General features: G+C 38.1%; 3 protein-coding genes across 9 annotated transcripts; all 3 read right to left on the bottom strand.

Moving 5' to 3' along the window:
* Positions 1-13935, bottom strand: LOC111599942 (coronin-1C-A). Of its 2 annotated transcripts, none has more exons than XM_023315791.2 (7): positions 13748-13935; positions 5129-5521; positions 2597-2863; positions 2112-2525; positions 1756-2049; positions 842-1036; positions 1-781 (listed from the first exon to the last, which is right to left on the bottom strand). In XM_023315791.2, exons 2-7 carry the CDS (start codon positions 5324-5326, stop codon positions 521-523), a joined length of 1629 nt encoding a protein of 542 aa, XP_023171559.1. In that variant the 5' UTR covers positions 5327-5521; positions 13748-13935; the 3' UTR covers positions 1-520. The 2 variants fall into 2 exon arrangements, with proteins under 2 accessions (XP_023171559.1, XP_023171560.1); XM_023315792.2 differs by having other exon boundaries at positions 842-1015; positions 13748-13934.
* On the bottom strand, positions 13105-17928 carry LOC111599892 (nose resistant to fluoxetine protein 6). The gene is made up of 11 exons (XM_030223847.1): positions 17859-17928; positions 17499-17803; positions 17275-17440; positions 16167-16319; positions 15554-16095; positions 15304-15383; positions 15136-15249; positions 14722-15068; positions 14503-14645; positions 14431-14448; positions 13105-13110 (listed from the first exon to the last, which is right to left on the bottom strand). Exons 2-11 carry the CDS (start codon positions 17784-17786, stop codon positions 13105-13107), a joined length of 1857 nt encoding a protein of 618 aa, XP_030079707.1. The 5' UTR covers positions 17787-17803; positions 17859-17928.
* An 870-nt stretch (positions 17929-18798) lies between these two features.
* Positions 18799-25836, bottom strand: LOC111599919 (alaserpin-like). 6 transcript variants are annotated; one of them, XM_023315752.2, is made up of 4 exons: positions 25708-25836; positions 21949-22907; positions 21749-21890; positions 18799-18920 (listed from the first exon to the last, which is right to left on the bottom strand). In XM_023315752.2, exons 1-4 carry the CDS (start codon positions 25730-25732, stop codon positions 18799-18801), a joined length of 1248 nt encoding a protein of 415 aa, XP_023171520.2. In that variant the 5' UTR covers positions 25733-25836. The 6 variants fall into 6 exon arrangements, with proteins under 6 accessions (XP_023171520.2, XP_023171517.2, XP_023171518.2 ...); XM_023315749.2 differs by lacking the exon at positions 18799-18920 and adding an exon at positions 18974-19241; XM_023315750.2 differs by lacking the exon at positions 18799-18920 and adding an exon at positions 20584-20824.
* Between the last annotated feature and the right edge of the window lie 54 nt (positions 25837-25890).

The raw sequence follows: 25890 nt of genomic DNA, 5'->3' as shown, positions 1-25890 counted from the left end.
TTTGTAACTTGTGTTTATGTAAATTGGTAGGATTTTTAGATGATTGCAATTTAGTATATACTTTGATTTCTTTTCTTTCTTTTTTTTGTTTTGTTAAATTTACAACAGTTTCACATTCGAAAAACACAGCTCGACTTAATGCTTTCGTTACGATCTTTTGTAGCTAGTTAGGTTAACAATATATTCTGTTTTTGTTTTAATGATTTTTGGCAGGATTTTCTGTGTGTAATCTGTGTGTATTCCTTCTTTCATTTAGCTCGTAAAAAGACCTAACATTAAAATTATATAAAATAAATAATTGAAAATCATAATCTTAGTCGAACGTCGACTCCCGCTTTTTCTCTCTCTCCTTCTTTCTTGAGCGTGTGCAAAATATATAAACATCATCATTCCATTCCAACACGACTCTCTTTGCTTCGTCTCTCTCTCTGCTCGGCTTGGCTCTGCTTTGTTTCTGCTTCACTTTTTTCTCTTACTTTCGCTCTTTGTGCCAGCTGCTTTTGCTCTCTCCCTCATTTTTTTAATCCTCTTCATGCGCTTTATCCTTTGCTGTGCTGTGATCATTGGCACTTTCGCTACCCGCTGGTTGGCTGCTGCTGCTTTCCGCTGCCGCCGTTGGAGCCGCTGCTCCGCTGCCATTTTTATTGCTATTCCGAGCATCCGTCTCATCGCCTGCAGCTGCATTCACCTTTGCCTCCAAGGCTCTAATACGATTCTCTTGCTTCACAATAATTGCCTTCAGCTTGCGTATTTCATCTAAAATATTGCGATGATCCTTTTCCTACATTAATTAAACTTAATTAGCATACAGCTAACATATATACATGTCTCCAATACTTACCGAGAATATCGCTGCAATTTGATTGGCATCATTTGATTCATTGTTATTCGCGGATGAATGATTGCCGCCAGAGAGTGGGCCGCCTCCACCGCCTCTTGATGCGGACGCCTTGTTCAATATGTTGGCCTTCTTGCTCACAGAGAGCGTTGTATTACCGGAAGAGACATAGCCACCCTGTACAATGGAGACGCGATCCTGATTAGGTTTATTAGGGTTAGCTGTTCAGTTTGATGGGCTTACAACAAAGAACAAAGAACACAACAAGCGCCACGCAGCGTGCGTGTTAAGAGCGTAAGCATATGGCTGTGTAAGTGGTAGGGTATGCATATGTGTGTGTGCGTAAGTAAGCAGATAGACTGCATTAACATTCATTACCTTTTGACTTATACTGTTATATTTTTAAAAACTCTCTTTAACTATGTACTCTCTTTGTATGTCTGTGTGTGTGTGTATGTAATAAGCAGTGCGCTGCAGCTAAGCGACAACAGATCAACAGCATAAAAACGGCTAAAAAAAAGGCCAAAAGGCATTTAATAGGAAAAGCTAGATCTGTTTCAAGGCAAATAGCTAAATTGCCAGCACTGATGTTAAGGCATAGTATGTGTGACCAGCGGAACGCGTTTAACAAAAAAGGGCTTGGTATGTTTTAGGGCAAATAGCTAAATTGCCAGCACTGATGTTAAAGCATAGTAAGTGTGGCGCCAGCAGACGAGACGAGACAAGCAGCAAGCATAACACGAAATGTTAGCCAAGCAAACATAAAACCATTTCGTAGATATCGCCATTCTATAACATATGTACAATCGATTTCTTTACGCTCCCTCTTCCATGAACAGCAGCTGCCACAGTTTAAAAAGGCAGCGCTGTTATCCTAATAAACAAGAGCGATACTCTATGGAGTTTACGCCACTTACTTTTAGCGAGAAGGTTAACGGATCTGCATCCTTGCCCGCAATCCATTCTTCGGCCGTAATGGCCGCATCTTCCGCTAATGTGTCCGGATAGAGATCCTCCTGGAAGAGATCTGATTTACGTGGCACTGTCATCGATATCACCTGGCAGAGACCATTGTTGTTTAGCCTGTAGAATTTGGCTATTTCACAGGTGGTTACATCACAGCCACGCTTTGGCATCAGTCCAATGCCACGCTGCGGATCGGGCGTTTGAAATGTGTTTATATAGTGCACAAATGGAGGCTCCGGCGTGACCTGCAAAAAATAAACCCATATTAATCAGAGAACAAATAAAGCACATTCAAGTTAAGTCTTGCCTCGAAATAACGAATCACGGAGTCTCCTTTGCCGCACAGATAAATCAGATTTGTATCCGCATCGTAAAGAGGAAACATCACACCGTTCGATGTGTCCAGCTCGACCATGACAATCGGTTCGTTCAACGCGTCAGGGGCACGCAACGAATACTGTCGCTCCGAGCTGCGATTGAAGCCGGTCGTAAAGATCAAGCCGTGACGCAAGAAGATCGCGCGAGTCGCCTTCGAGCCCTCGTGGCACATCGCTTCGCTCTCCAGCTCGCCGCTACGTGGATCATAGATGCGAATCTTTTTATCCTTGCAGGTGGTAACCAGCTTCGAGCCATCCCAATTGAAGCAGGCGCTATAGACGATATCCGGGTGCGAGTCAATGTGCACCAGAATCTCGCCAGTGCCCACATTCCAGATGACGACCTGATTGAGATGAGAAGTAAGGATGTTACTCGAGTTCAATTGGGCACAGATAAGTCTCACTCGAACTCTACCTGGTTATCGGAGCCCGCTGTGAGCAGCACATTGAGCGCCGAGGGATGCCAGAGGACTAAGCCAACGCGTCGCTGATGGAACACCAGATCCACAACGGGTTCGGTGAGCGTGCGCGACAGTCCTCCATCTGGTATTTGCCATACCTTGACCACACAATCCTCCGAGCCCGAGGCAATTACATTATCGTTGTGCGGACACCATGCGATGTCCAGCACAGGACCCTTATGACCGCCCACCAACGGATGATCCGCCGCTATGCGCCCGACCTATAAGAGAGATTTAAAAGACGATAAAGCAGTCATATTTGATAATCGATTCGCAAATAAAATTAATACTCAGAAACCAGACTCGTGTGTAGCAATTCTTGATATATAAATATAACGCCAAATTGTGATTTATAGGCAAGCATGACTGTATAACTGTTCTATATATGTATATATGTTCTATATATGTGAATCATGAAAGCTAGCGCTATTCTTGAACTCAAACTTGACTCAGCAAATAGCAAAAACATATTTCAATCAGATCAGGAGGCACTCACTTCTTACTCTTTGAGATTTGTAAGATACACAGAACATGCAATTTGTCTCTCTATATTCTATATCTTATATCCTATATCTATATCTTAAATCTGTATCTATATCTCTCCTTTCTGTATGAAAAGCTTTTAGCCTACTCAACTCTCTATGTATCTCTCTTTCTCTATGCATCCAACTCTTCTCTCTCTCTCTCTCCCTCACTCACATACACACACACCCAATTTTATATATTGCTTACGAATTGCTAGTTCTATCCATCCATCCACTTAATCGTGTCCATTTAATGCACGCTCCAAAAATTTAATTTAAGGTCAGCCAAATCCATAAAATATTCAAATTTAGAGCGTGTGAAAGCGGCGACTACCGCGACGGCAGCTGCTGCTGCTGCATGAAAAAACTTTCGTATGGAACGCATTTTGCATACAAATTTGGGCCCAATTAGAATTGACCAGGCCAAATAGCAAACGAAACCAAAACGCGTTACTAAGGCAAACGCCCACACAAAAGGCGAAGGCAAGGCAAAGGCGCAGGCGAAGACAGCTGAGCGGATGTTCGCTTTGCTTCGCAGATGAATAAATTTTTCAATTTTGCAATTTTTCAATATTTTTTCACTTAACATAGAAATCTATAGATATATATATAGCTAAATAGGGGCTGAGGCTGCTATATATCCAATATATATTTTTTGCAATTTTAATTTATTTTTATAAATTTAGACAATTTGATGTGTCATGTTGGCTGCGAGCCAGCAACTGAAAACTGCGCTACGTTCAATGAGAAATTCAGAGAGAGTGAGAGAGAGAGAGAATTCTCTACAGAGTTGCGCTGAGTTTTGCTTGCATAGAATTCATAATGCTAGGATCTGGCTTTATTTATAAAGCATGAGACATGACAGAGCAACAAAAGGCCAAATTCAAGTGACCACGTGAGGGAATGACAGACTAGAAGATACCCGGAAGACTTCAGACTGAAGCCAAGAACTGATTTAAATGTTTCCCTGTGGGCAGATACTGGAGATTTGAACTTGTGAATTTGCTTAAGAATAGGTCCATATTTCAATTAGCCTGCAGATAAACATAGATAGATCTATACTTTAGGATTACTTCGTAAGCTATGCTTTATAAGTTATGTTTGATGTCTGCACCAGCTTGTTTGAATGGTTCATTAAAATGAACTAGTTTACTGATTTACTGTTCTGTTCAGTTATACATGAAACACACGAATTGCTTGCTTAGTTATAGCAAAGATCACACAGTGATTCATTTTTCTCACTACTAATGAACATTGATTTGAGTTGAGCAGCTGGTTCATGAACCATATGTTCAATTGAGCTAAACAGCTGCCGATTGATAGGTGATTAAATAAGTGAATCATTGAGGAACAACGATGGCAATTAGACAAATGATTCAAGAACTGTGAGGCTAAGTGAACTGCTCGAAGTGGAACAGTCGAACTGCTTCAATGGAATAATTCATATAGATCCTCATACTCTACCCAATATACCCTTTTTGACTGTCTAGCATACACAGGGTATATGTAGAAAACAGCCTCTCATCGACGTCATTTCCTAGCAAGGCAACGAGACCTCAAATGGCAAACACAAATACCCTATAAATAGAGGTTCCTTTGTGTCTCTATAAAAAGTTTTATAAGTGACACACTCTCTCTATATCTAGATATGGTATTGTGCGAGGGTAGCTTGCAAAGTTAGCTGTCCAATCAAATATAGGCGTTGAACTTTTACATTACCTAAAACGGCGAAGAGCTCGACACGTCTTGAGAATCGAATAGAAGAGCATTCTCTAAGAATTTTCGTGCTGAGAGTAAATGAAGGAAAGAAACTCTAATGGATATCTCTAGATAAGCGAGGGTACTCCAACAAGTTTTTATATATATCTTTAATTTAATAATATAATCTTTCATTTTTATAGACTACCCCTCTTGGTGTATTTAGTTTTTCTAGGGTATCAAGTTTCTAAGTTTTATACTCACTTTATTGTGTGGCAATACGATGAAGGCTCCGCCACCTGCTGACTCCACAATGATGGCCAAAAACTTTGGATTTACCGCACAGAATGTGGAGTCCCAACTGGATTTGGATACACGTATATTATCGTAGCATTGTTCCCGTTTTAATGACTGTCCATAGACGTGACGAAATTTTGAGCTGCGCACAACACGAAATGACATCTTCTGCTTCTTCTGCTTCTTATACTTCTTCTACTTTGTATGTCCTCCTCTACTTCTCTACTTCCCTTGGCACTACGGTTCTACTAGTAGCTTCGCTTCACTCTCTGGATTTGTTTTGTGTCTTTGGGCAGTTCACTTGAGGCTTGAGTCGGATTTTTGTTTGTTTTTTTATATTTTTTTGTTGCTTTGTTTTACCTGTAAAAAAAGAAGATGAGGAGATAGTGCTTGTTAGTTGTTGTGTCTATGAGTTGTCTGCAGCGTCGTATGTTTTAGGTAGGGGTACGAAGACGTATTCCCTTTATTATGAAACATCATTTGAATCGTTTTGACACAACGTTCCAAGCATTCGAAAGTTTCCAAAAGAGATTTTTTATATAGCTAGGTTTACCTAGTAAAAGTGACTGGATTGATTCCACATAATCTCGCACCACTTCACTGATGTATAGCTCTAAGGCACAGTAAACATTTGTGGTTTATGTCTAACAGTCTTACAAATGAGTTTCTATTGTGAGCTAACACAAAACCTTAAACATTACTTTAGAGTATGTAACGGATAATATCTAAACTCTGTTAAGTCTAAGTAACACTTAATGAGCTCAAAACAGATTTATAGACATCTGTTTTGGTCCAACAGCTGCAGTCTCTAATTGACAAACACAAACAGAATACATCAGCTGCTGTTATTTACATAAACGGGCTATGTTAAAGCACTGTAAATGCTGTTAAAGACAAAAGATGTGCTTATAAATCTATATCTAACGTGAGGACATATGCTGTTAACATAAAAAGCTAATGTTAAAGTTCAGGTAACGCTGTTACAGAAATTTTCAGATAATAATTTGGTTAACATTAAGACGTTAACATGTTATTAACATAAGTACTTTATGTGCAAGCTCTCTAAACTTCTTTAAATAAATTTTAACTCATAAAGTAAAATTAACATGTAAAACTCTGTATACTTTAAGATTTTTCATATCTAAAAGAATTTCACTGTATTTTCTGTTAAAAAGGTGTTTAACAGCTGTAAGCGTAACAGCAGCACTTATTATTTACATAGATTGACCATATACAAGCTCTGTAAGCACTCTCAAATGTCTGCAAATCAAATTATATTCGATTATACAATCAATTATTATTATGTGTAGATAAGTCTCTAAAAATCGCTACCCTGCCCCAAACAGCGGCTCTGTAATCGAGTCGTCGATTAGCTGCGAGTCGTGACACAACCTCGATTTGTTTAATACATTTGCATATTACGTGGAGCAAACGGCAATCAATAAGCAGCTCCGCTTAACTGTGACTTAACCCGTCGAAAACAAATAACATTTCTGCTTTGTTTTGATTTGCTTAGCAAATGTTGCATAAACAGCAGCAGATAACAAAATATGACTGAAAGAAAACAAAATATATGAATAAAATAAAAACTCAGAACACTTTCCCCGCCTCACTTTCTACTCGAGCTGCAACGAAACAGCGAAACGTGTTCAATTATCAAAAGTTAATTAGAAACTAAAGTGAATAAAACAAGTAAGCGTAGTTCAAGTGGCGGATGATCGACTCGCTGATACCCTATACCATGACTGACTGCTGTCTGAAATTGATAAATGATAAATTATATCCTGGCTTATATGCTTACTCTCGAATAATTGATAGACTCTTCATACAAAACTCATGTGAGCTCAGCTCAACAAGCTAAAAAGTTAAATCGATTTTTTAGCGATTTTATGAAATCGATTAATTGAAAGAAATGGCTGAAATTTGATTTCTTTCGTGGAAATGTGTAAGATAATTTCGTTTTGTGGAAATGGCTAAAATTTGATATTGATTTTAGGAAAATTGAAAAAAGTTATCGCGTCTTTATCGATTATTGATTGATGCTTGCTAAAGGCCCAACTACGCGTCAAATTTCATATATCTAACTTTGGCAGGTTTCGAAACTTTTGCTGCTGAAGATGGCATTTTTATAGCAACAAAAAGTTATCGGTTCTCAATAGAAATATAAACAGAAAGAACTGTTCAGCAGCCGCTGTTAATACGGAACGAGAATCTATATAGAGAAAAGCTATTGCTGCCTGTTACAGACACGCATGCTACCCTGTTACTACTCGCTTTCGTTGGGTATTACAACAATCAGACTGTAGGCAGCTACGAGGCGCTGCTTTATTATATGACATCATAATGCTGAAATAACGAATCGGCGGCTGACAACACGTGAATTATGGCCACATAAAGAGAATACAGCGAGAAAAAACTTCACTCCTAACAACAAATTCGCAACTCTTTTGGGTTTTTAAGGTTGGGCCAGATATACCTATATATAAACCCATATGCCATTGCCCGTTGCCCCTTGCCTACCCACCCCGCGCCGCTTTAACACCCATAAATGTGGCAAAGCTTTCGTTTTTAATCAGTGAAAAACTCGAAACTTGAGAAACAGAAAACAGAAAACACAAAACAGCAAAAAGCTAAAGAAAATGTCAAGTCGCTCGTTAAATTATTATGCGCTTCGTCTACCCTAACAACGGGTAGCTTAACTATCTAATGACATGGCTAGCAAGAGACAACTGGAGGAATGTATATAAGATAGTGTATATATTACGAGATTGGTATACGATAACAAATTCCAAAAACTATATACACAAAATCACTTCACATAAAATATGACATTGAATTTTCATTGAACTCTTGTTTTACAGAAAATACTAACTATACTGATCTTGTTTCTACAGTAAAAATAATTCAGTAAAAACTTTCGCAACTTATGGGGGCAATATACTAAAGGTGACTAATTATACTAAAACAGCACCTACCTCTATTTGACTAAATATATATATTATATATATGTATATACATATTTATGTATTTCTACTAGATTTCATCAATCATTTGTGTAAAATTTTTGAGCTAATCATTAATTAAGCTAAGTTCTCAATATTATCTCATACTCAACTAGCTTCCTTTTCTTTGTACTATATACTATATACTATACACTATATTATATATACTATATAATATATATATATACTAGCTATGGTCTGTTGCTATACTAACTAGTCTGGCTAGTTTTAAGTCTACTGCCTCACATAGCCACGCCCTCGCTTATCAATAAAGCGTATTTAATATTCGTCCAAATCAAGGTTCATTTGGCTTTAACCATATTTTCTTTGGTGCCGAAAGTATAATATCTATGTAAGAGTGTGCTTATATATACAATTTATGTTCTTATACAGTAATATGGTGAATTTGTCATTGACCTGCTAAAAAACCATAAACATACACAAATATATATATAGAAATATATAAATATATGAGAATATATATACATATTTAAAGTATTTATTTTCTTTCGACATTGTTATGAAAAGTGTTGCATGTGTATGTACGCACACACATATGTACACATACACACATATATATATATACATATTTTAGTCACTATTATCGACGCATTCTGCTGATATACTTTATCAGCAAATAGAATTGCCTAAAACACACACTCGAAAAAAAAAGAAAATAAAACCGAGCTCTTGAAACGTCCATAGATATAGATATATACTATTCTAATACATGTACACATCTAATTATACATATATATATAGATCGATTCATGTGTGTGTTATTGATGATGTTTATATATATGCGCCTCAAGAACACCTTCGCTAGAAATATTTTTGAATAAAATTTCACAGCTGCTGAAGGTCAACAAAAAAAACTTATTAATAGAAAATTCAATCATCTTGCTTAACATTCAATTTTCATATAAATAAATACACACACAGAGAGAGAGAGAGAGCGAGAGAGAGTAGGAGGTAGGCATTGTAATTTGCGTTCTTAATATTTTAATTCATTTGCCAGATTTTTGACAGCTTTTGCCATTGCATTCCTTTAACGATAAAATATTATAAATATATATATGCATGTGTGTTTATGTATGTGCATATGTACATATATAACGGAAGTTGATATTGAGTAGAAATACTTGTTATATCGTAATGCGGGCTGCGGGCGGAACAGAGCAGAAGAGAGGAAGTAGTAGAAGAGCGAGAGAGAGATAGAAGAGAAGGAGAGGCTTAACTGCCAAACAGTGGCTGCAAATAGTTAATGCACTACAGAACTAAATACGTGTAGTTCTTATAATTAAGGTTGAGAACATGAAATTAAGAGAAGAAATAAGTGCATAGCTAAAATTAATGAATGCACAAATAAACTATATACTTTTGCAAGTATTTCTACTAATGAAACTAGTGAAGAGTAAATTGAAAGAGGGGCCATAGCAACAGTAGCTAATGTCAAACTATGTTACACATAATTACGCGCCCTTCAGCCTATCTTTTTTCTAATATATAGATATCATAACAAATCCAATGTTTAGTAGTACAAAAAAAAGCCCCCAATGATTAGATAAGCTGCCAGTTAAGCCAATAAAAAAATATTTTGTAACTATAAATAACCAAAAGTTTACTTTGAAATGCTTTATTATATAGGTATAGATAAATGTAGCAATATGTTGTAAGTGCAAATTATCAAAGTGTAAAGTTTACTTTAATTATAGATATATTAACAACTAGGTTGGCTATACACTAAGCAAATTATAGGAAGAAAAAGAGTTAAGAAACTATGTATAAAAATATGCATATACAAAACTCTGCAGACAACTCATTAGCTCATTATGCAGCAATCAAGTAATCTCATATATTCTAAAAGCTAATTCTAATTTTTGTATACACCTATGCATGGGTCTACCTAAAAGCAGTCTAACTGCTCGCACGCACTGTATATTGTCTACATTTACAGCAGCTTCCATAGCCCATTTCGCATTACGATGCAGCGCGCTGATCGGTTCATCAGTTGATGATTGTAACGCGCTGCTGCTGACGCTGCGACGTCGACTGCGACGTGGCCACAAATTGACTTAATGCTTGATTGCAAATCTTAACGCTTTGTCGAAACGTTCAGCGGCCAATTCTAATTGCTAACAACATTTGCTGCCCCGCTTGGCGGCGTGACTAAAAAACCAAAGAGCAGCCCCTTGCGCAAAAAAGGGAGAGCAGTTAGAGAGAGGGACAGAGAGAGCGAGAGAGAGGGAGCGGCAAAGTGGCAGTCGCAGTCGTCAATTAAGCGTTGTTGTAATTTTTCACTGTGCAATGCAATCGAGTGTAAGAAATAAAATGACAAACGAAGCGGTCAATGGAAGAAGTGGCAAGTGGCAAGTGGGGCCAGAGCGCAAAGGAGTGCCGCTCCAATTGGCTGCTGCACAATGCTAATGCAGCCCGTTATAAAGCCGAACATCTAATTAGATGACAACGGGCGGTGTGAATGTGTCATAAGCAACACATAAATAACAATTGCACCAACAATAACAATAACAACGACAATAACAATATCATATACATATCCTACACAGTAAGAAAAAAATTGAAAATAAAAAATATGTAAAAGCCTTTATCTAAAACTTGATAGCAGTACTAACAGCTAGCTGGACTCGAAGCAGCATAAGCTGGCGCATGCCTTTCCACTAAGGTACTCCTGTTCTCAAATAAACTTACTGTGTGTGCACACAGGCAACTAAGAGAGAAAGCGAATTTGCCTTTAGTAATGAGTATCAACCATGAATTCGCCTATTGCCATTTGCCTACTCCTTTCTTAAGTTAGCTTCCTGTTTGACACCAAGAAAGAGAGAGAGAGACAGAGAGAATACACGAACAGTGGAGCGAGCATTGCAATTGTTAATGAGGCGCATTAAATTCAATTTCAATTTATATAAAGCTACATTAGCATTTTTTTACTGTGTATAATTATTTTTTTGCTTTATGTATTTGTGTAGGTGGCAAATGAATCATTAATGCCAGACGCGACTGCCTGATAAGCATCTGCAGCTGCAAGTGCAGCGCTTATCAGTCATCGAGCATCGCATGGAAACTTTCGCTTGCGTATTGTGAATGCAACTGCAACTGCAGCTGTTCGCTGCAGCGCAGCGCTTGATGATGTCATTAAGCATTACTATAATTGCCAATGGCATGCAACAACAACAACAACAAATACATCGTCATCGTGATTGGACTGACTTGTTGTACTTAGGTTCATCAAACTGCTGTCGCTGTTGTGGCTGTTGCCTGTTGCCTTTGCGATTAACTTAAATCTTGACAAAAAGCGCGCAAGTGTCTGCCCTGACACAAACGTTTGACAGTGCTAGAGATGAGCGCGTGCTGTTTGGTGACACGGCGAATACACAAATTGACTCCAATTGGAATATCAACTAACAACGTTTTGCTTGCTGCAGTTTGCAAATTAATAACTTATCGTTTCGGGCTGTTTATGTGTTTTACACTTATGTATACGTATATTAATTTCAATTCGTGCGTATTCGAGCCAACGCAAAAATCACGACACGCATTCAATACAAATAACATGCAACTACAAACACGAGAAAAAAGAGAGAGAGCAGGGTGAGAGAGCGGAGGGTAGGCACATCGGTGGGTGTCGGTGTCGCCGCTGAGTGAAAGTGGAACTCGGCTGCTAAATTTAACTATGCATCGCTTGTTGTTGTTGCTGCTGTCTTAATTGCACGACGCTTCTCCGTTTCGCGTCTACTTGTTGCTATTTCTGCCGCATTTACGCTTAGTCAGACTGGCGGCATTTATTGTTGCTGTTGTTGTTGCTATTCGGACACTGCACTGTGGACAACAAAGACGTTTTCATCAACAAAATTTCATACAACTGTTTTCATTAAAACGCCTTTATTATATATATTCAATCTATTAAGATATATATTACATACATATATTTTATTTGTAGTAGAGTGGGCAGTTGAATCGACCGCATTTATTTGCGTTACCAATTTATGCTTAAAAAATTGTAGATTTCCCCCATGGTGAACTGTCATTTAATTTGCATACATATTTTGCAAACACACACACACACACATTTATACATACACACTGCATGCGTTTCTCATTTATATTTTGTCACTAATTGGCGTTTGCTGCGTTTCATGCTTTTTTCGCCGCCGTTGCTTAACCCATTTTTGGACAACGCCTGGCAGCAGCCACAACAACAACTACTACAGCGCCAACAGCTATGCGTGGGGGGCGTGCTCGCACGCGCTCTTACACTTTCTAAGAGAGCGCCGCAGACGCAAACGCAGACGCAGACGTGCGCTGCTGGAGGTCATTTGTTTTTCACACTTGTTTCACACACACAGACACACATGCACACGCACTCATTTAAAGAGCGAAAGAGACTGCCAGTGTTTCTACTGGAAATATGTAATTCTACGCTTTGGCCAACTTGAAGCCACGTTTCTTGCTACAATATTTCAATTACGGCTTAACGCATGCGCCCACAGTTAAAAACAGTTATAGAGTACTCTAAGCATATCTAACTGACTAGCATATACCCTGCTAAATTCGATCAATATAACTTTTGAAACGGTTCGACGCTAATTTGAATATATATATTTCTTACATTGGGCACTGCTTTATTTGGGTATGTTATGTATATTTTCGGAAGCTTAAAAACCCTTTCTTTCCTATTTCTAAAACATGTAGAGTAAACGTCGTTGACCAAACTAATTGCACGCATTGGAACACTCCCTCGTATATAACTGTTATTCAATTTAACTTGTTGCTTCTAGAGCAACAATTGGGCGCTCTCTTTCTCTCTCGCTCTGTGTTACAGTAGCTCTCTCAGCTATTGACCAGAACATTATAAACAAGCTAGCCGGAAAATGTGAGCGCAGAGAGCGGGCAACGGCAACATCAGCAAAACACACACGAAAATTACAGCTAAAAGCGAAAGAATAAAAAACAATTAATTTAAATAAGTGTATTTGTGTTAATCTGTGTGTGTGAGGCGAGAAACGCAGAAATCTTTTGCTTGCTTGCTTTCGTTTTGTTTGCTTTTCTTTCATTTTGCAACATTTTTCGGCGTTCGGTCTTTTTGTTGTTGGCGCTGTCCAAGACGCTTCTCATTTTTATTCCCTTTTTTGGAGTGTTGCGACTCATATAACACTGTGTGGGAGCGGGAGCGCATGCGGCAACATTTTATAGCTGCACTCTTCACATGCATTGCGCTCACCACTCAGCACACGCACACGTACAGAAGCGCGCGGGCAACACACAAGCACACATTCTCACACACATTCGCATACAAAACACACATACTATCACAATTGTCGCACTTATTTTATTTGCCGTGATTTTGAATGATTTTGTAATACGCGCGTTCATTTTTAAATGTAAGCTTATTAGTAAATTACTTGTATATGATTAATATATTAAATCAAATGGCTGCCACTTGATGCTTGGCTATAAAAAGTGCCACAATGATTCATTGACATTTGTATTTGAAATGCCAAAGTTGCCGCAGAACAGAAATTCCACCAAAATAAAATATACCCACACACATATTTTAAACACTCACTTTAATTTAGCATTTATGCTGGGGCACTTGTGCACTTGTTGTATATTGAGTATTGGGGAAATTTGAAATTTCGCACTTTTGTTGTGAACTGTTTCAAGAATTTGCGGTTACACCGAGCAGACGGAACGTAGCAAAACGCCGACGAGCGAGACGAGAGAAAACAAAACTGAATAGCCAACAGTGTGACCGCAGTTAGCTGGGTAAAATAATACAACAGCTGTGCAAGTCAGAGAATACCAAATACTAAAATACCTATTTGTAACTTATCCACTGGCCACCCTAACTACTTAATACTTAACAATATTGGAAATTTAATTAAAATACTGAAATTGAAATGGGCATTTCATTTTGTTTTATGTATTGAAACTGTGTTTGGTTTGATGTTTTTGCATTTTATGCAGGTTTAGAAGCTCATTCAACTGTCAGCAAATCAGTAATGTGATCATGAGTACATTTCAACAACACTAATACAAAAAATTCCAAAGTATCCTATTATTGCTATTAATGTTATATTATTGTGCATTATTTTAATGTGCATTCAAATCGATTTGAAATACATTTAAGTTGTTTGTAGCTTGTTTTGATGTTTGGTGGTGCATTGTAATCAGTTTTAAAAGCTCTATTAGCGGATATTCAAATAGGAGCGCCATAAAAAAAGCAACAATTTGCGTGAGCACAAAAACCAAAACAACATATTGAAACTGAAAAGCAAATAAATTAAAATAATATACTTTTAGTTAGTAATAAAAGCATACCATATAGAAACTGTTTACATAAACAGGTTGCCGGAAAGACCCTGCTACTATCCGTAAAACAAAAACATGCCAAAGAAACGCTTGAAATGAAATGCGCGCCAAAGGTCGGAAGACAGAAAGAGAGCAAAACTCATACGCCAGCCCTGCAAAGCAGAAAGAAAGGCCGCAGTCAGTATTAAGAGAGTGAGAAGATCAAAAGAGAAAAGTGGCTCCACTTACAGCCCACTTTAAAGCACATGCAGCACACAAAGCCAGCGCAAGTTAGAATCCACAAATTCTTATAGACGCCCGCATAGAGAGCCAGCCAGATGGACGGCTTCTCAAAGTCGAATCTTATGAATATATATCCGGAGAAGAGAATAAGCAGAATTGCCAAGACTAAGAGCCACAGGCTTAGCTCCAGATGCCATTTGCCTTTCGAGCTCTTCGCTGCAGGCAAAGAGCGAACTTTCAGATAAAATTGAGCACACAAAAAGCCCATGAAATAGCCTCCCAAGTTAGTGTAGAAGGGCGGGTATATCCGGTCAAAGGTCTCCGAGTTGCGAAAATACAAATAGCGATAAGTTCTATGATAAGAATATATAAAAAATACATTAATAATTATGCAAATATATTTAAACAAACTCAACTCACTCTGGCTTCATGTGGTAAACAGCATCCAGATTTAGGTAATATGTGAGAGAAGCAGGCACAGCAAATATGGCGAGGATCAGCAGTGCATAGATATATCTAGTTAATGCTGGGTGCCTGTAAGGGGATAGTTCCAAAACTATGCTCCATATATTAGCCCAATTAACTTACCTTTTAATTATGATAATTATGATTAGAAAAAGCTCGAAGAGCTGCATATCGGCTGCCATATACCAGGTTTGTTGGGCGCACTGGGAAAAAGGAAGGTTTAGTACACTTGGAGAAAATACTTTAAACATTTGTAAAGAATAAATTTCTTCAGTCAAAACAGAAGTTAATTCAATTCAAACAAATTGAAAATAAAAATTTGGAATTGCATATATCTCAAGTTTTTCTCTGAGTGTACTATCTAGACACCTACACTCTCCTGCAGCATATAGTTGTTCACAAAGAATATGTTCTTCCACCAGCTTTGACGGCAAAAAGTTCTCTCCGCCTCTGTCAAATGCCGCCAGAACGGACCATCGCCCAGACGGCTCAGAATAGACCCATTGAAGAGTATCAGGAGAGCTAACGAGGGCAGCAGTCTAAAATATCTATTGAAAAATACACGAAAGTAAGCTGTAATGCAGGTGGAAACACTCGAGGAACCATTGATCCACCCTCGCTCTGTAAAGTTGACGTAGAGCAAAAATGCGCTCATTACGAAAAAGATTTGTATAACGGCATTTCCATTCTGAAACAAGGATGTCTCGAATCTGTACAGATAGAGCTCGAAGAATTCGGGATTCTGCAGCTGCAGCGTCATAAAGATCATCAAAGTGTGTCCCAAGATTACGACAAAGACCCCAATCACACGGAATGCATCGAAGAAGCGAAGATCGCGCGAGAAGTCGCTGCTCGAAGGCAGAGTCAGACGATAATAGTTGCGACAGAGCGAAAAGCAGCACAGAAATCGTTGAGCTGTTAGCGAGTAGAAGGATTACAACTCTTTCTCTCTCTCCCTCTCTTTATATATTTATATATATAGATACCTCTGGTCTTGAGCGCCTGCTGGTAGAAGATATTGCCACATGCAGCGCTAGCCAGTCTTTGCCTACGCTTCAAGCTATAATCGTAGCTGGAGCAGATTATAGTCAATAGCAGCAGCAGCGCGAGTAAACCGTAGGCAGTCATATCCAGAGCATCTAAAATAAAGTTGATTTTTAATAAATCGATTCAATTCGCTCAAAAGCGCAATTTAAAGACATCAGTTAAGCCGGGAGCGACCCTCTATTGGTTGTGGTGTCGTGGCAGCGGGTTTGTCTGGCTTGCATCTTTTGAAGCAGGTTCGAAGCCAGCTCGATTTTGTAAAATTATATTTTTTATATCTTATATTTTTTATCTTATTTTTATATTTATTTATTATTTTTTATATATTGTATTATTACATTTATATAGTTATATGTTTTATTATTAATTGTTTTCATATAGTTTGTTTTATTTAGTATTATTAGTGTCAATAGCTGTGCTATAAATAGACACAAAAAGGACCATTCGTTGATGGCTGCCAAGCTTTATTGACGCAGGCTCGAAGCTAGTTCATGTATATTGATTATTATCGCGTTTATAATTTATTATTAATTTTTTATTTTACATTTTTTAGTTTTTTATTTTTTAGATTTTTTGTGCTATTTAACAACAGTAGATTGAACTTTTTCTTTATTAATTTAAATTTTATTTTTATTTATTTTTGTTTTTTTAATTTGAATTTTTCTTTTTAATTTTTTTTTCTATTGCAATATTAATTAGCTTATGATTCATAAGAGATTTAGTTTAGAACTCAATTTTTTTATATATGCGTGTCGCAATGCCAGTGGGTGTGACAGGCGTGCGTGCGGACCCAGGTTCAAAGCCAGCTGACAATGGCAAACTCATTTCGATTTCCTTAATTAATGATTCCAAAATTAACATACTTTTTTTATGGTTTAGAAAACTTTTTGAAACTAAAATTTAGAATATATTTTTGCCATTTATAACAGCCCGAGCTAATTGTTCCATCCAAGCACAATAAGATTTTGACAGATCTTCTAATTTACTGACTGTTTTACCCCCCTTTTCGCTCTCTATCTCACTGTCTCTCTCTTTCAAGCTATAACTTACCATGCTCCAATGGCTCATCAGCTCGCTCACAGTACTCGATGCTGCTGCGCAGGCGCAGCTGATACTTGGGGCCAAGCTCTCTATTCAGACAACTATTGATTAGATGATCGTAGTGCAGGCGCTCATCAGACGATCGCCTATGCACCTTGGCATAGTGACTGCTTAGCTAATAGTTAACGTAATCAATAATAGCTTTAGCTGAATCTCAGTGTCGCTCCACTTACTTCCTTGTCCTCGACCGTGCCCTCGTATAGCTGCTGAATCTGAAATCTGCTTAGAGTATGCAGCGAACGCTTGCAGCGCTCCAGGCAAACGCCCACAAACAGATGATCGTGTCTATAGTGATGCTTCTCATCCCTAGACACCAGCTCGATTTGCCGCCACAGCTCAGAGCTCGCATTGGGCCTCAGCTCCACATAGACCAGGCAATAGGTGCTGTGTGCTAGCAGCTGCTGACTCGGCTTTTGCTGCAGACACAGATCGTAGTCGTCCAGCTGGTATAACGGGGGCATTTGCCTGTAGAGCGTTACTGAAACCAGAGTCAACCAGAGTCACCAGCGTAGCCCAATCTTGACTCAACTTACAATTAAATTGCGTATTCGACCCATTGGCCCAGCTGCAAGTGAGAGGCCAGAGCAAAGCGCTGAAAATCCAGAAGTGCATCTTGATTTACGTTTAAAGATCTACTGAAACATTTTCCACGACTTTTGCACTTTATTAAATTGTGCAATTGCGTGTTCGAATGCAGCGCTTCAATGGGTTTTACACACAAAAAAGATATAAAAACAAATCAATCAAAAATATTATATATATATATATATATATTATCTAAGTCCAAAGTTATTACAGAAATTGCTTACAATTTGTAGAAGAAACTTCAAATGTTGGTCAATCAAACAATCAGTGTATCAATCAATCAAAACTTTTACTTTTACTTACATTTCAAAGATTCAATTCAACTTTCAATCTTCTGCCTGTGAGTCCCTCTGTCAATCAGAGTCAATCAGTTCATCAATCAATTATTCACTTTCCCATACAGATTATTTACTTAAATTTTAATATGCATAGCCCTATCAGATTTATAAGCCAATAGAAGTCACTTGTCCATCAATCAATCAGTTAATATTTTATCAATTATCAATCAATCAAGCAACTAATCAATCAATATATATGCATCCCATAATACAGCTTCCATAGGTATAAGGCTTTAGCTAAACACAAAGCTTGGAGTAACTCACTCATTCCACTTCATCAATCAGTCAATCAAGCTAATACATTGATGCTTTACATGCTACTCACTACATCAATCAATCAAGCAGATATGTATACATACCTACACGTATACATATTTAGATACATATTCATATATATACATATTCAGTATATATGCAGCTTCCATATCCGTTAGGCATGCAGCTCTAAGCAGCTCATCAATCAAACACTTGTCTATTTGTAGCACATTTTTCCATTTATTTTATATACATAAAGATAGTTTTTAAGTGTTTTTTTTTGTCTTTTGACATTTTAGCCCAAATGTCTGCCGGCAAAGAGCATCAGATTGCCTTGCGACTTGATCAGATAGAGAAACGGATGCGTGGCAAAGAATTTCTTACGTCGGATTGCCAAAACGGGCATGATGCGAAACACTGTGAACAATGTATACAAATGCCCTTAATATTTATAACTGTATATATTTGTTTATTTATTTTAAAACATGCTTGGATTAGTGTGCATAAATATAATTTTAGTACCATAAATTGTCATCGTGCGCAGTCTTAAATTCGAAATGTATTTGGTTTTGCTTTCATTGATTGACAGATTGAGATGATCTCAGGGGCTGGCGAGCTTGCCAGCGAAGAGCATCGCGCCCCGCCTGTTGACTATGTAATAAATAAATGGATGATCGGCATGGAAGCGGGTCGGTTCCGGCTGGAACATGGGCATCGAGGCAAAGCACATGACCATAGCTATAAAAAAGACATAATGGAAACAAGAACAAAACACACACGATTAGTCCAAAATGGTATCAGCTGATTGATGCTGATTGATGGAGTGTGATATGATATAGAATTTACTTCAAGTTCCAAGTAAGTTGACTTGTATAGAAATTAAGATATTGAAGCTGTTATGCAAGGTGATTGATAGTGATTGATGCTGATTGATGGAGTGTGATATGATAAAGAACTTACTCCAAGTAAGTTGACTTGTATAGAAATTAAGTGAAATGATATTGGAGTTGTTATGCAAGGTGATTGATAGTGATTGATGCTGGTTGATGCTGATTGATGGAGTGCGATATGATAAACAACTTGGAGTTAATCAAGTTGACATGTAGAGAAATTAAGTGAAACGACATTGGAGTTGTTATGCAAGGTGATTGATAGTGATTGATGATTATTGATGCTGATTGATGGAGTGTGATATGATAAAGAGCTTGGAGTAAATGAAGTTGGCTTGTATAGAAATTTAGTGAAACGATACAAGGTGATTGATAGTGATTGATGCTGATTGATGCAGTCTGAAATAAAAAAACTTAGAATACATCAAGTTAACTTATATCAAAACTAACTGACATGATATTGGAGTTGTTATGTAAGGTGATTGATAGTGATTGATGTGATTGATTGATCTAATAAAAATACATATATAGAAACTATATGAAATGATAAAGGGAGGTGAAGAGGCCATTGAAGCGACGACGCCATAGCGTGGCTACGATTGACGGCATCGAACGAGGAAGAGTTGAACAAGATCACAAAAAATATGATAAAAAACTTGGGTATATATAAATATATATCAGAAACAATTTGAGCTATTTTTCTTTTCTATTTTCCTTTAAATTGAATGAATACAAATCTGCAGATTTGAAATATTAACTTTAACTTTATTTGACTGCATAAAAATTAATATCAAAAGTAATAAATAAAACTGAACTCTAAGATTAGTATGAAAAGTGTTAAAAAAATGTTGAAAGACAATAAAATGTTAGCAAATATTGACAATTTGTTTAATAGTTTTCCTCTTTTGTTGCTTGAATTTGAATGCTTGAATTTTGCCTGCAAAGAGCGGCGCAGCATCCGTATGATTGATAATGTAATAGAGGAATGGATGATGGACTTTAAAGTGAATGGGCTCCGACTCGATGATCATCATTTCAGACATGACTAGAGCTATACGAATGAATGAGAAGACAAAACATAGATATTGAACAGTTAATTCCCATTAATAAAAGATAGAAGTTAATAAAGACCAAGATGAAGAGAAGTAAGTGATGAATGTGGGCTATTTATGGGGTAGAGGTCAAGAGTTCCAACGGATTAATTTGAATGTTCCACTTTATAAACTTTATTGTAGCATGCAATACAGAAACAATACACATATCTGATGGGACTTATACAATAAATATAATCTAATTAAAATTTTTGCCCTTTGCCCGCAAAGAGCGGTAAGCCCTTTCTATTGGATATATAGTAGAGAAATGGACGGTCCACATGAAACTGAATGGGCGGTATCTCGAACGTACACGATGTTATGCGACACATGATGATAGCTGCAGAGAATGAGAAGATTAAAGACAAAACAACAATATGGGAGGAGGTAGTATAGATGCGATATGAGCTGATGTCAAGTGAGAAGGAGGAAGTATAGAATGGAACACAGACAGATAAATTGACCAGGAGCAGAAGAGACTAGATCTAGGCTGAGGCCAGAGTAGGGCATAAGCAATCTATAGAGCATTTCCAAGCTGAGTGGAAGTAGAGTAGAAATGATCTGAATTGAAAGTCCAGATAAGATAGGAAATTGATTAAAATCTATTGATAACTAAGCTGCAGAGCCACAAATAAATACCAATAAATGAATCAGAAGTCATTAAGTACATAAAGTTCGATTAGATTATTCGAGGCATAGATGGAACTACATAGACAGAAGATCGAACTACATAGACTAGATCGAAGCTATGTTGGAGTAAAGAAACATTTACAATTCATTAGATAAGTGAACAGAGAGAGAGACAGTTTCGATTGATATATGCGAAACGCCCTTTATTAACTTAATAAAAATACCCGTTAAGTTTTCTAAATAATTCTAATTGTAGCTTTTGCTCGTTGCGTTTTCTAATGCCCTTGCTAAAGCTCTTCGTGTTCTGCTGTCGTTGATGTTGTTGTTGTTGTTGTTTTTGTTGCATCAAGTCGAACGACGGCGCCCACAAAGAGGGGCAACTGCTCCCTGTGGTTCAGCATAAAGATGAATGGATGATCGGCATGGAACTGGAGCGGCTCTCCTAACGAAACGATGCATCGCTTCCTGCGCACCACGGCGGCTAACAATGAGAACAGACAAAATGAGAGACAGAGCGAGAGCGAGAGAGAGAGAGAGAGAGAGAGAGAGAGAGCGAGCAACGCAGACAAGATGGGAAGGTGGTACCAGAGATGAGGATGCAATAGGATGCCCTTAGAAAATTGGTTCATCTTACCCGTTGCAGCAGCTGCCTCGGTGCCCTCCTCATTGACATCGATAAAGGCCTTGTGTATGATAGCCGAGACCTTCAAGGCTTCGGGACTCTTCAGCATCTTGCCAAACTCGGCCTGATTGGAGAACAAGCGTGTCATGCCCAGCTGCAAGTGGATGTGGCGATGGTACAAATGGTCAAACGTATAGAAATCAGCTGCTCACCTGCTGGAAAACGGGCGTCAGTTCCACCTCGAATTCGGCTTTGAATTTGGGCAGCTTGACTATCACTTGTTGGCTCTGCAGCTTCTCTGTGATCTTTGAGAGTGGCGTGCCAAGCAGCTGCTGCTCCAGTTGCGGCAAGCCCGTTTTGCTATTGGGCAACACGATTAGCATGGACAGATCGGAGTCTTTGTAGGGCAGCTCCAAGGCGGCGGCATTCAGATCAGGCAAATTGGCATAGCGAAAACGCTCCTTAACATTCATCATGGGCACCTCCACGCCGTCGACGTCGTTCAAATGGAATCTCTCATTGCGGGTGGCGTGCTCCGGAAACTTGTGCACCCAACTGCCTTTGAAGTGGATCGCATTGATGAGCACCAGACGGGTCTCGGCGTCCAGCAGGCTGGGCGGCACCAGATTTTTAATCAAGTTATTCGTTTGCTGCTCCACCCAGGAGTTAATGATGCCCGCCGCCTCGACGTTTCGCTCGAACTCCACATTCTCGGCAGCCGACAGGAACTGTTTCGAGAGCAACTGATTAAATACGTCATTCAGCTCATAGTTCTGCTTCACATAGATCTTATTAGCTATTCGCAATATGGAACTTTTCTCATATTCAGCGAGCACTTGATGAAAGCTTTCAGCTATTTGGTGAACGTCGCTGGACACCAAGCCAAGGCCACGATCCAGTTGGGCAGCTGTTTCGCCATCAGCCCCCAGGCGAGCCATTGCAGCGCAGGTTTGTATCGAGAAAGGTGAGAAGACCACATTTGTATTGGGCTTCAAGGCAATTAGTTTGCCGTACAAATTGTTAGAGAATTCGCCAAGTCGTTGGGAAAATGCCACCAAATTATTTCCCTCTGGATTGGCCATGATTTTCGTGGGTGAGCTATGGCGCTGAGCAAATGAAATTGGCAGCAAGAACAGTAACAGTAACAGCAACAGCGAGTGGTTCACGCAGCCTGCAAATATTGGGAATGATGTCAGAAATTCAGTAAAGTATCAACTGTGAATGATTTCATAAATTTTATGTAATTCCCACATTCGATGAGTCACCTCGTCGTTTGTTGTACAGTTTGTTTTGCTGGCGTTGTTTAGCCGTCTTGCTATTTTTTATTCACAAAATACGCGTGACAAATGATTTTATTTTGCGTGTTTGCGGCTTTCTCCAATGTGAAGAGCGTTTTATTTGTCCAATTATATTCTTTCCTAATGACAAGCAGCAACTCCTCGTCTAATTCGCACAGGCAGGCGTCTGAACACCAACTGAAGACAACGGCGCAGTGCTCTGCTCATTTTACGTACCGTATGTGTGAGTGTGTTTTTGATACTTAGTGCTTGATTTGCTCTCTCTGTTTTGTTTCCTCTTCATTATTTCTATGGTCACCCTCTTAAGAATATGATAGATACGATTCTCTTTCACTCCATATACATGCCAGCGTGCTAAGCGCTGTTTGTATACATGTACTGTACTCATATGTATGAGTGTGTTTGACAGTCATTTAATTGCCTCGTTTGCTCTTTTAATACTGTTTAAGAGCTTTGGATACGTGTCGGAGCTTTAAGTTGGTTCTCTCTATACATTTTACAGTCTACAATTTGTATGTGTAGGTATAGATAGTGCAAGAGCTAACTCTCTCACTCTCTCTCTCTCTCTAACTAAGAGTGACTTTTTACTAAAACGAACGGTTTCTGACATCAATTTTCTTTTCTCAGTTGCAATTTTACGCTTAAAGTTTGAACAACGTGGCGCGTAATTCCTTTCAATGTTCTGCGACGTCGAAAGTAATGAGTCAGATTTTGAACAAATCAAGTTGGAGTTTACATGGCGAATCCCTTCATTTTCTGCTATGAAATTCGCTGACCGAAACGCTCCCATTAAATCGGAAAAGTTTGCCGAGTCAAAAAGTGGTTTAACATTTCATATAAGTTTTGGAATAAATGAAAATGGAATACTATATTTAAAAGTGGAGCCCAGTTATACATATATAACTGATACTCCTTATTCTGGGGTTTACAAAGTTGAATGTTTATTTAGAGGACTATGTATAAAGGAATTTGGTCAAAGGCTACCGTTGTCGTCGGCTCAAGGCCTGCTAACATATGATAAAACTGTAGATGGTGATCATGGATTTTTGATAAACGATACGCTTGTAGTAAAATGTAGGATTATAGTAACATTTTTGGAGAAACGGTACTTTCCTAAGTTTGGAGTACTTAATTATCGATTGCCTGAACATATTGCTGCTTTACTTAACGCCGATGAAAATTTCGATGTGACGCTTGTGACTCATGACGAGCGTGTGATACCGGTTCATAAGCTCATATTATCAGGTAAAATCAGATTGCTAACCATACAATACATGCATAAAACGATCGAGAAACAATTTTTAGCTCAACTGCTCTCTCTCTCTCTCTCTCTCCCACTCTTAATCTCATTTAATTCTCTCTGTTTCTGTATACATGCATATATGTAAGAGTTTTTTCTCCACTAAGAGAGAAGAAATGCAAATCAGTTTAAGGCTTTGATGCGCTCTTGCCGAACTTTTGCATGATAATTGTTTTGAGTGTCAAAGCGTTGAAGCACTTAAGAAGCCTGTTCCTCATTCCATAAGAGTATAAACACACGTGCCGCTGCCCGCTTAAATTATATATGCATGTGCATTGTTTCTATGTATTGTGTTGTCTCGTATGGCTAGTGATGGACTTTAAAATAAACTCAATTGAAAATTTCAATCTGAATATTTGCAGCACGAAGCAAAGTTTTTGCGGCTATGTTTAAGCATCCAATGGAGGAGAGTAAGAACAATCGTGTTAAGATTGATGATATTAGCTATGACGTCTTGAAGGAGCTGGTGCACTTTATATACACCGATGATGTTCCGAACTTGGCGCAAATGGCGGAAGATCTGCTAGGTCCAGCTGATAAATACGAACTCGAAAGATTGAAGGCAATGTGCCTGAAATACTTATACGATAATTTATCGGTTGAGAATGCGGCTAAAACGTTCTACTTTGCGCATCTTTACGAAAATGACGATCTTAAGACTGCCTCGATTGAATTTATTAAACAGAATGTGGAAAGTGTTATCAAAACACCCGAATGGCAGAATATTATTAAAGCACATACGACTCTAATCTGCGAATCATTCGTTGATAAGCAATTTTTAAAAATTAATGAAGATACTTTACAACCAAAAGTGGACTAAATAAATTAGTTTTATAATATTTGAATTTCAATACAATATAATATATATGTATTTAAAAATTCATACTGAATGGATTATTGTAAAATCTCTAAATGATTTTCGAATATGTAATTATAATATTTGAATTACAATACAATATAATGTAAAAATATGTATTTAAAAATTAATGGATATGGATATTCAACATTCAACTTAGAGATCTATTCAAATGGGCTCTTTATCTATTGTTTACTCTCTATGCAGAGCGCATTTCAAATAAAAATAAAGCTCTCAGTATTTATTGTTTTATTGTGTGCTGTTTCTAAATACAATGCGCTCTTACGTGCGCCTACTGATAACTGCGTGTCAAACTTAATACACTCTTAGTTGCTACTCTTACACTTTTATGCATGCGTGTATTTGGACACACAGCCGTTTAACTGGGTAGCACTCAGTGTCGGTCATTCTTTGCGGCTCGTGTATTCACTCTTAACTGCACCTATGTATGATTGCACTCTCTCTTTTACATTTTTATGAATGAGGCGCTTTTGCTTGCCTATTTAAAATAACTTACAGTGTAATTGTAAAAGTCGCGGCATTTTAATTGCGTTTATAGTTATAGTTAGAGTTTATAATTGGTATTAAAACAGCACTGTTAAACTTGTTTTGCGCACAGACGAGACAAACGTGCGATTCAAACTGAAAGACAATGTGCTTACTAATCTTATTTGTCCGCTTATCAGCTGCTCCAAGTCAA

The sequence above is a fragment of the Drosophila hydei genome, unplaced genomic scaffold, assembly GCF_003285905.1.
Source record: "Drosophila hydei strain 15085-1641.00,03,60 unplaced genomic scaffold, DhydRS2 tig00000315-arrow-arrow-pilon, whole genome shotgun sequence".
In the NCBI taxonomy this organism is placed as follows: Eukaryota; Metazoa; Arthropoda; class Insecta; order Diptera; family Drosophilidae; genus Drosophila; species Drosophila hydei.
Note: the sequence above shows the minus strand (reverse complement) of the source record. Positions and strands in the feature narration are given on the sequence as shown.

Bases quoted from the DNA above. Each gene is read 5' to 3' on its own strand.
- LOC111599942 (XM_023315791.2), bottom strand. From the start codon at position 5,326: ATGTCATTTCGTGTTGTGCGCAGCTCAAAATTTCGTCACGTCTATGGA. The intron at 2,050-2,111 runs GCAAGACTTAAC...TATTTTTTGCAG, and splicing joins CCGTGATTCGTTATTTCGAG to GTCACGCCGGAGCCTCCATT. The intron at 1,037-1,755 runs GTAAGTGGCGTA...AAACCTAATCAG, and splicing joins CGTTAACCTTCTCGCTAAAA to GATCGCGTCTCCATTGTACA.
- LOC111599892 (XM_030223847.1), bottom strand. From the start codon at position 17,786: ATGCCCCCGTTATACCAGCTGGACGACTACGATCTGTGTCTGCAGCAA. The intron at 16,320-17,274 runs GTAAGTTATAGC...ACTTTATTTTAG, and splicing joins TGATGAGCCATTGGAGCATG to ATGCTCTGGATATGACTGCC. The intron at 15,250-15,303 runs GTAAGTTAATTG...ATCCCCTTACAG, and splicing joins ATAATTATCATAATTAAAAG to GCACCCAGCATTAACTAGAT.
- LOC111599919 (XM_023315748.2), bottom strand. From the start codon at position 25,732: ATGCCGCGACTTTTACAATTACACT. The intron at 22,908-25,707 runs GTAAGTTATTTT...CAATATTTGCAG, and splicing joins GCGACTTTTACAATTACACT to GCTGCGTGAACCACTCGCTG. The intron at 21,596-21,748 runs GTAAGATGAACC...TCTCATTGTTAG, and splicing joins CGAGGCAGCTGCTGCAACGG to CCGCCGTGGTGCGCAGGAAG.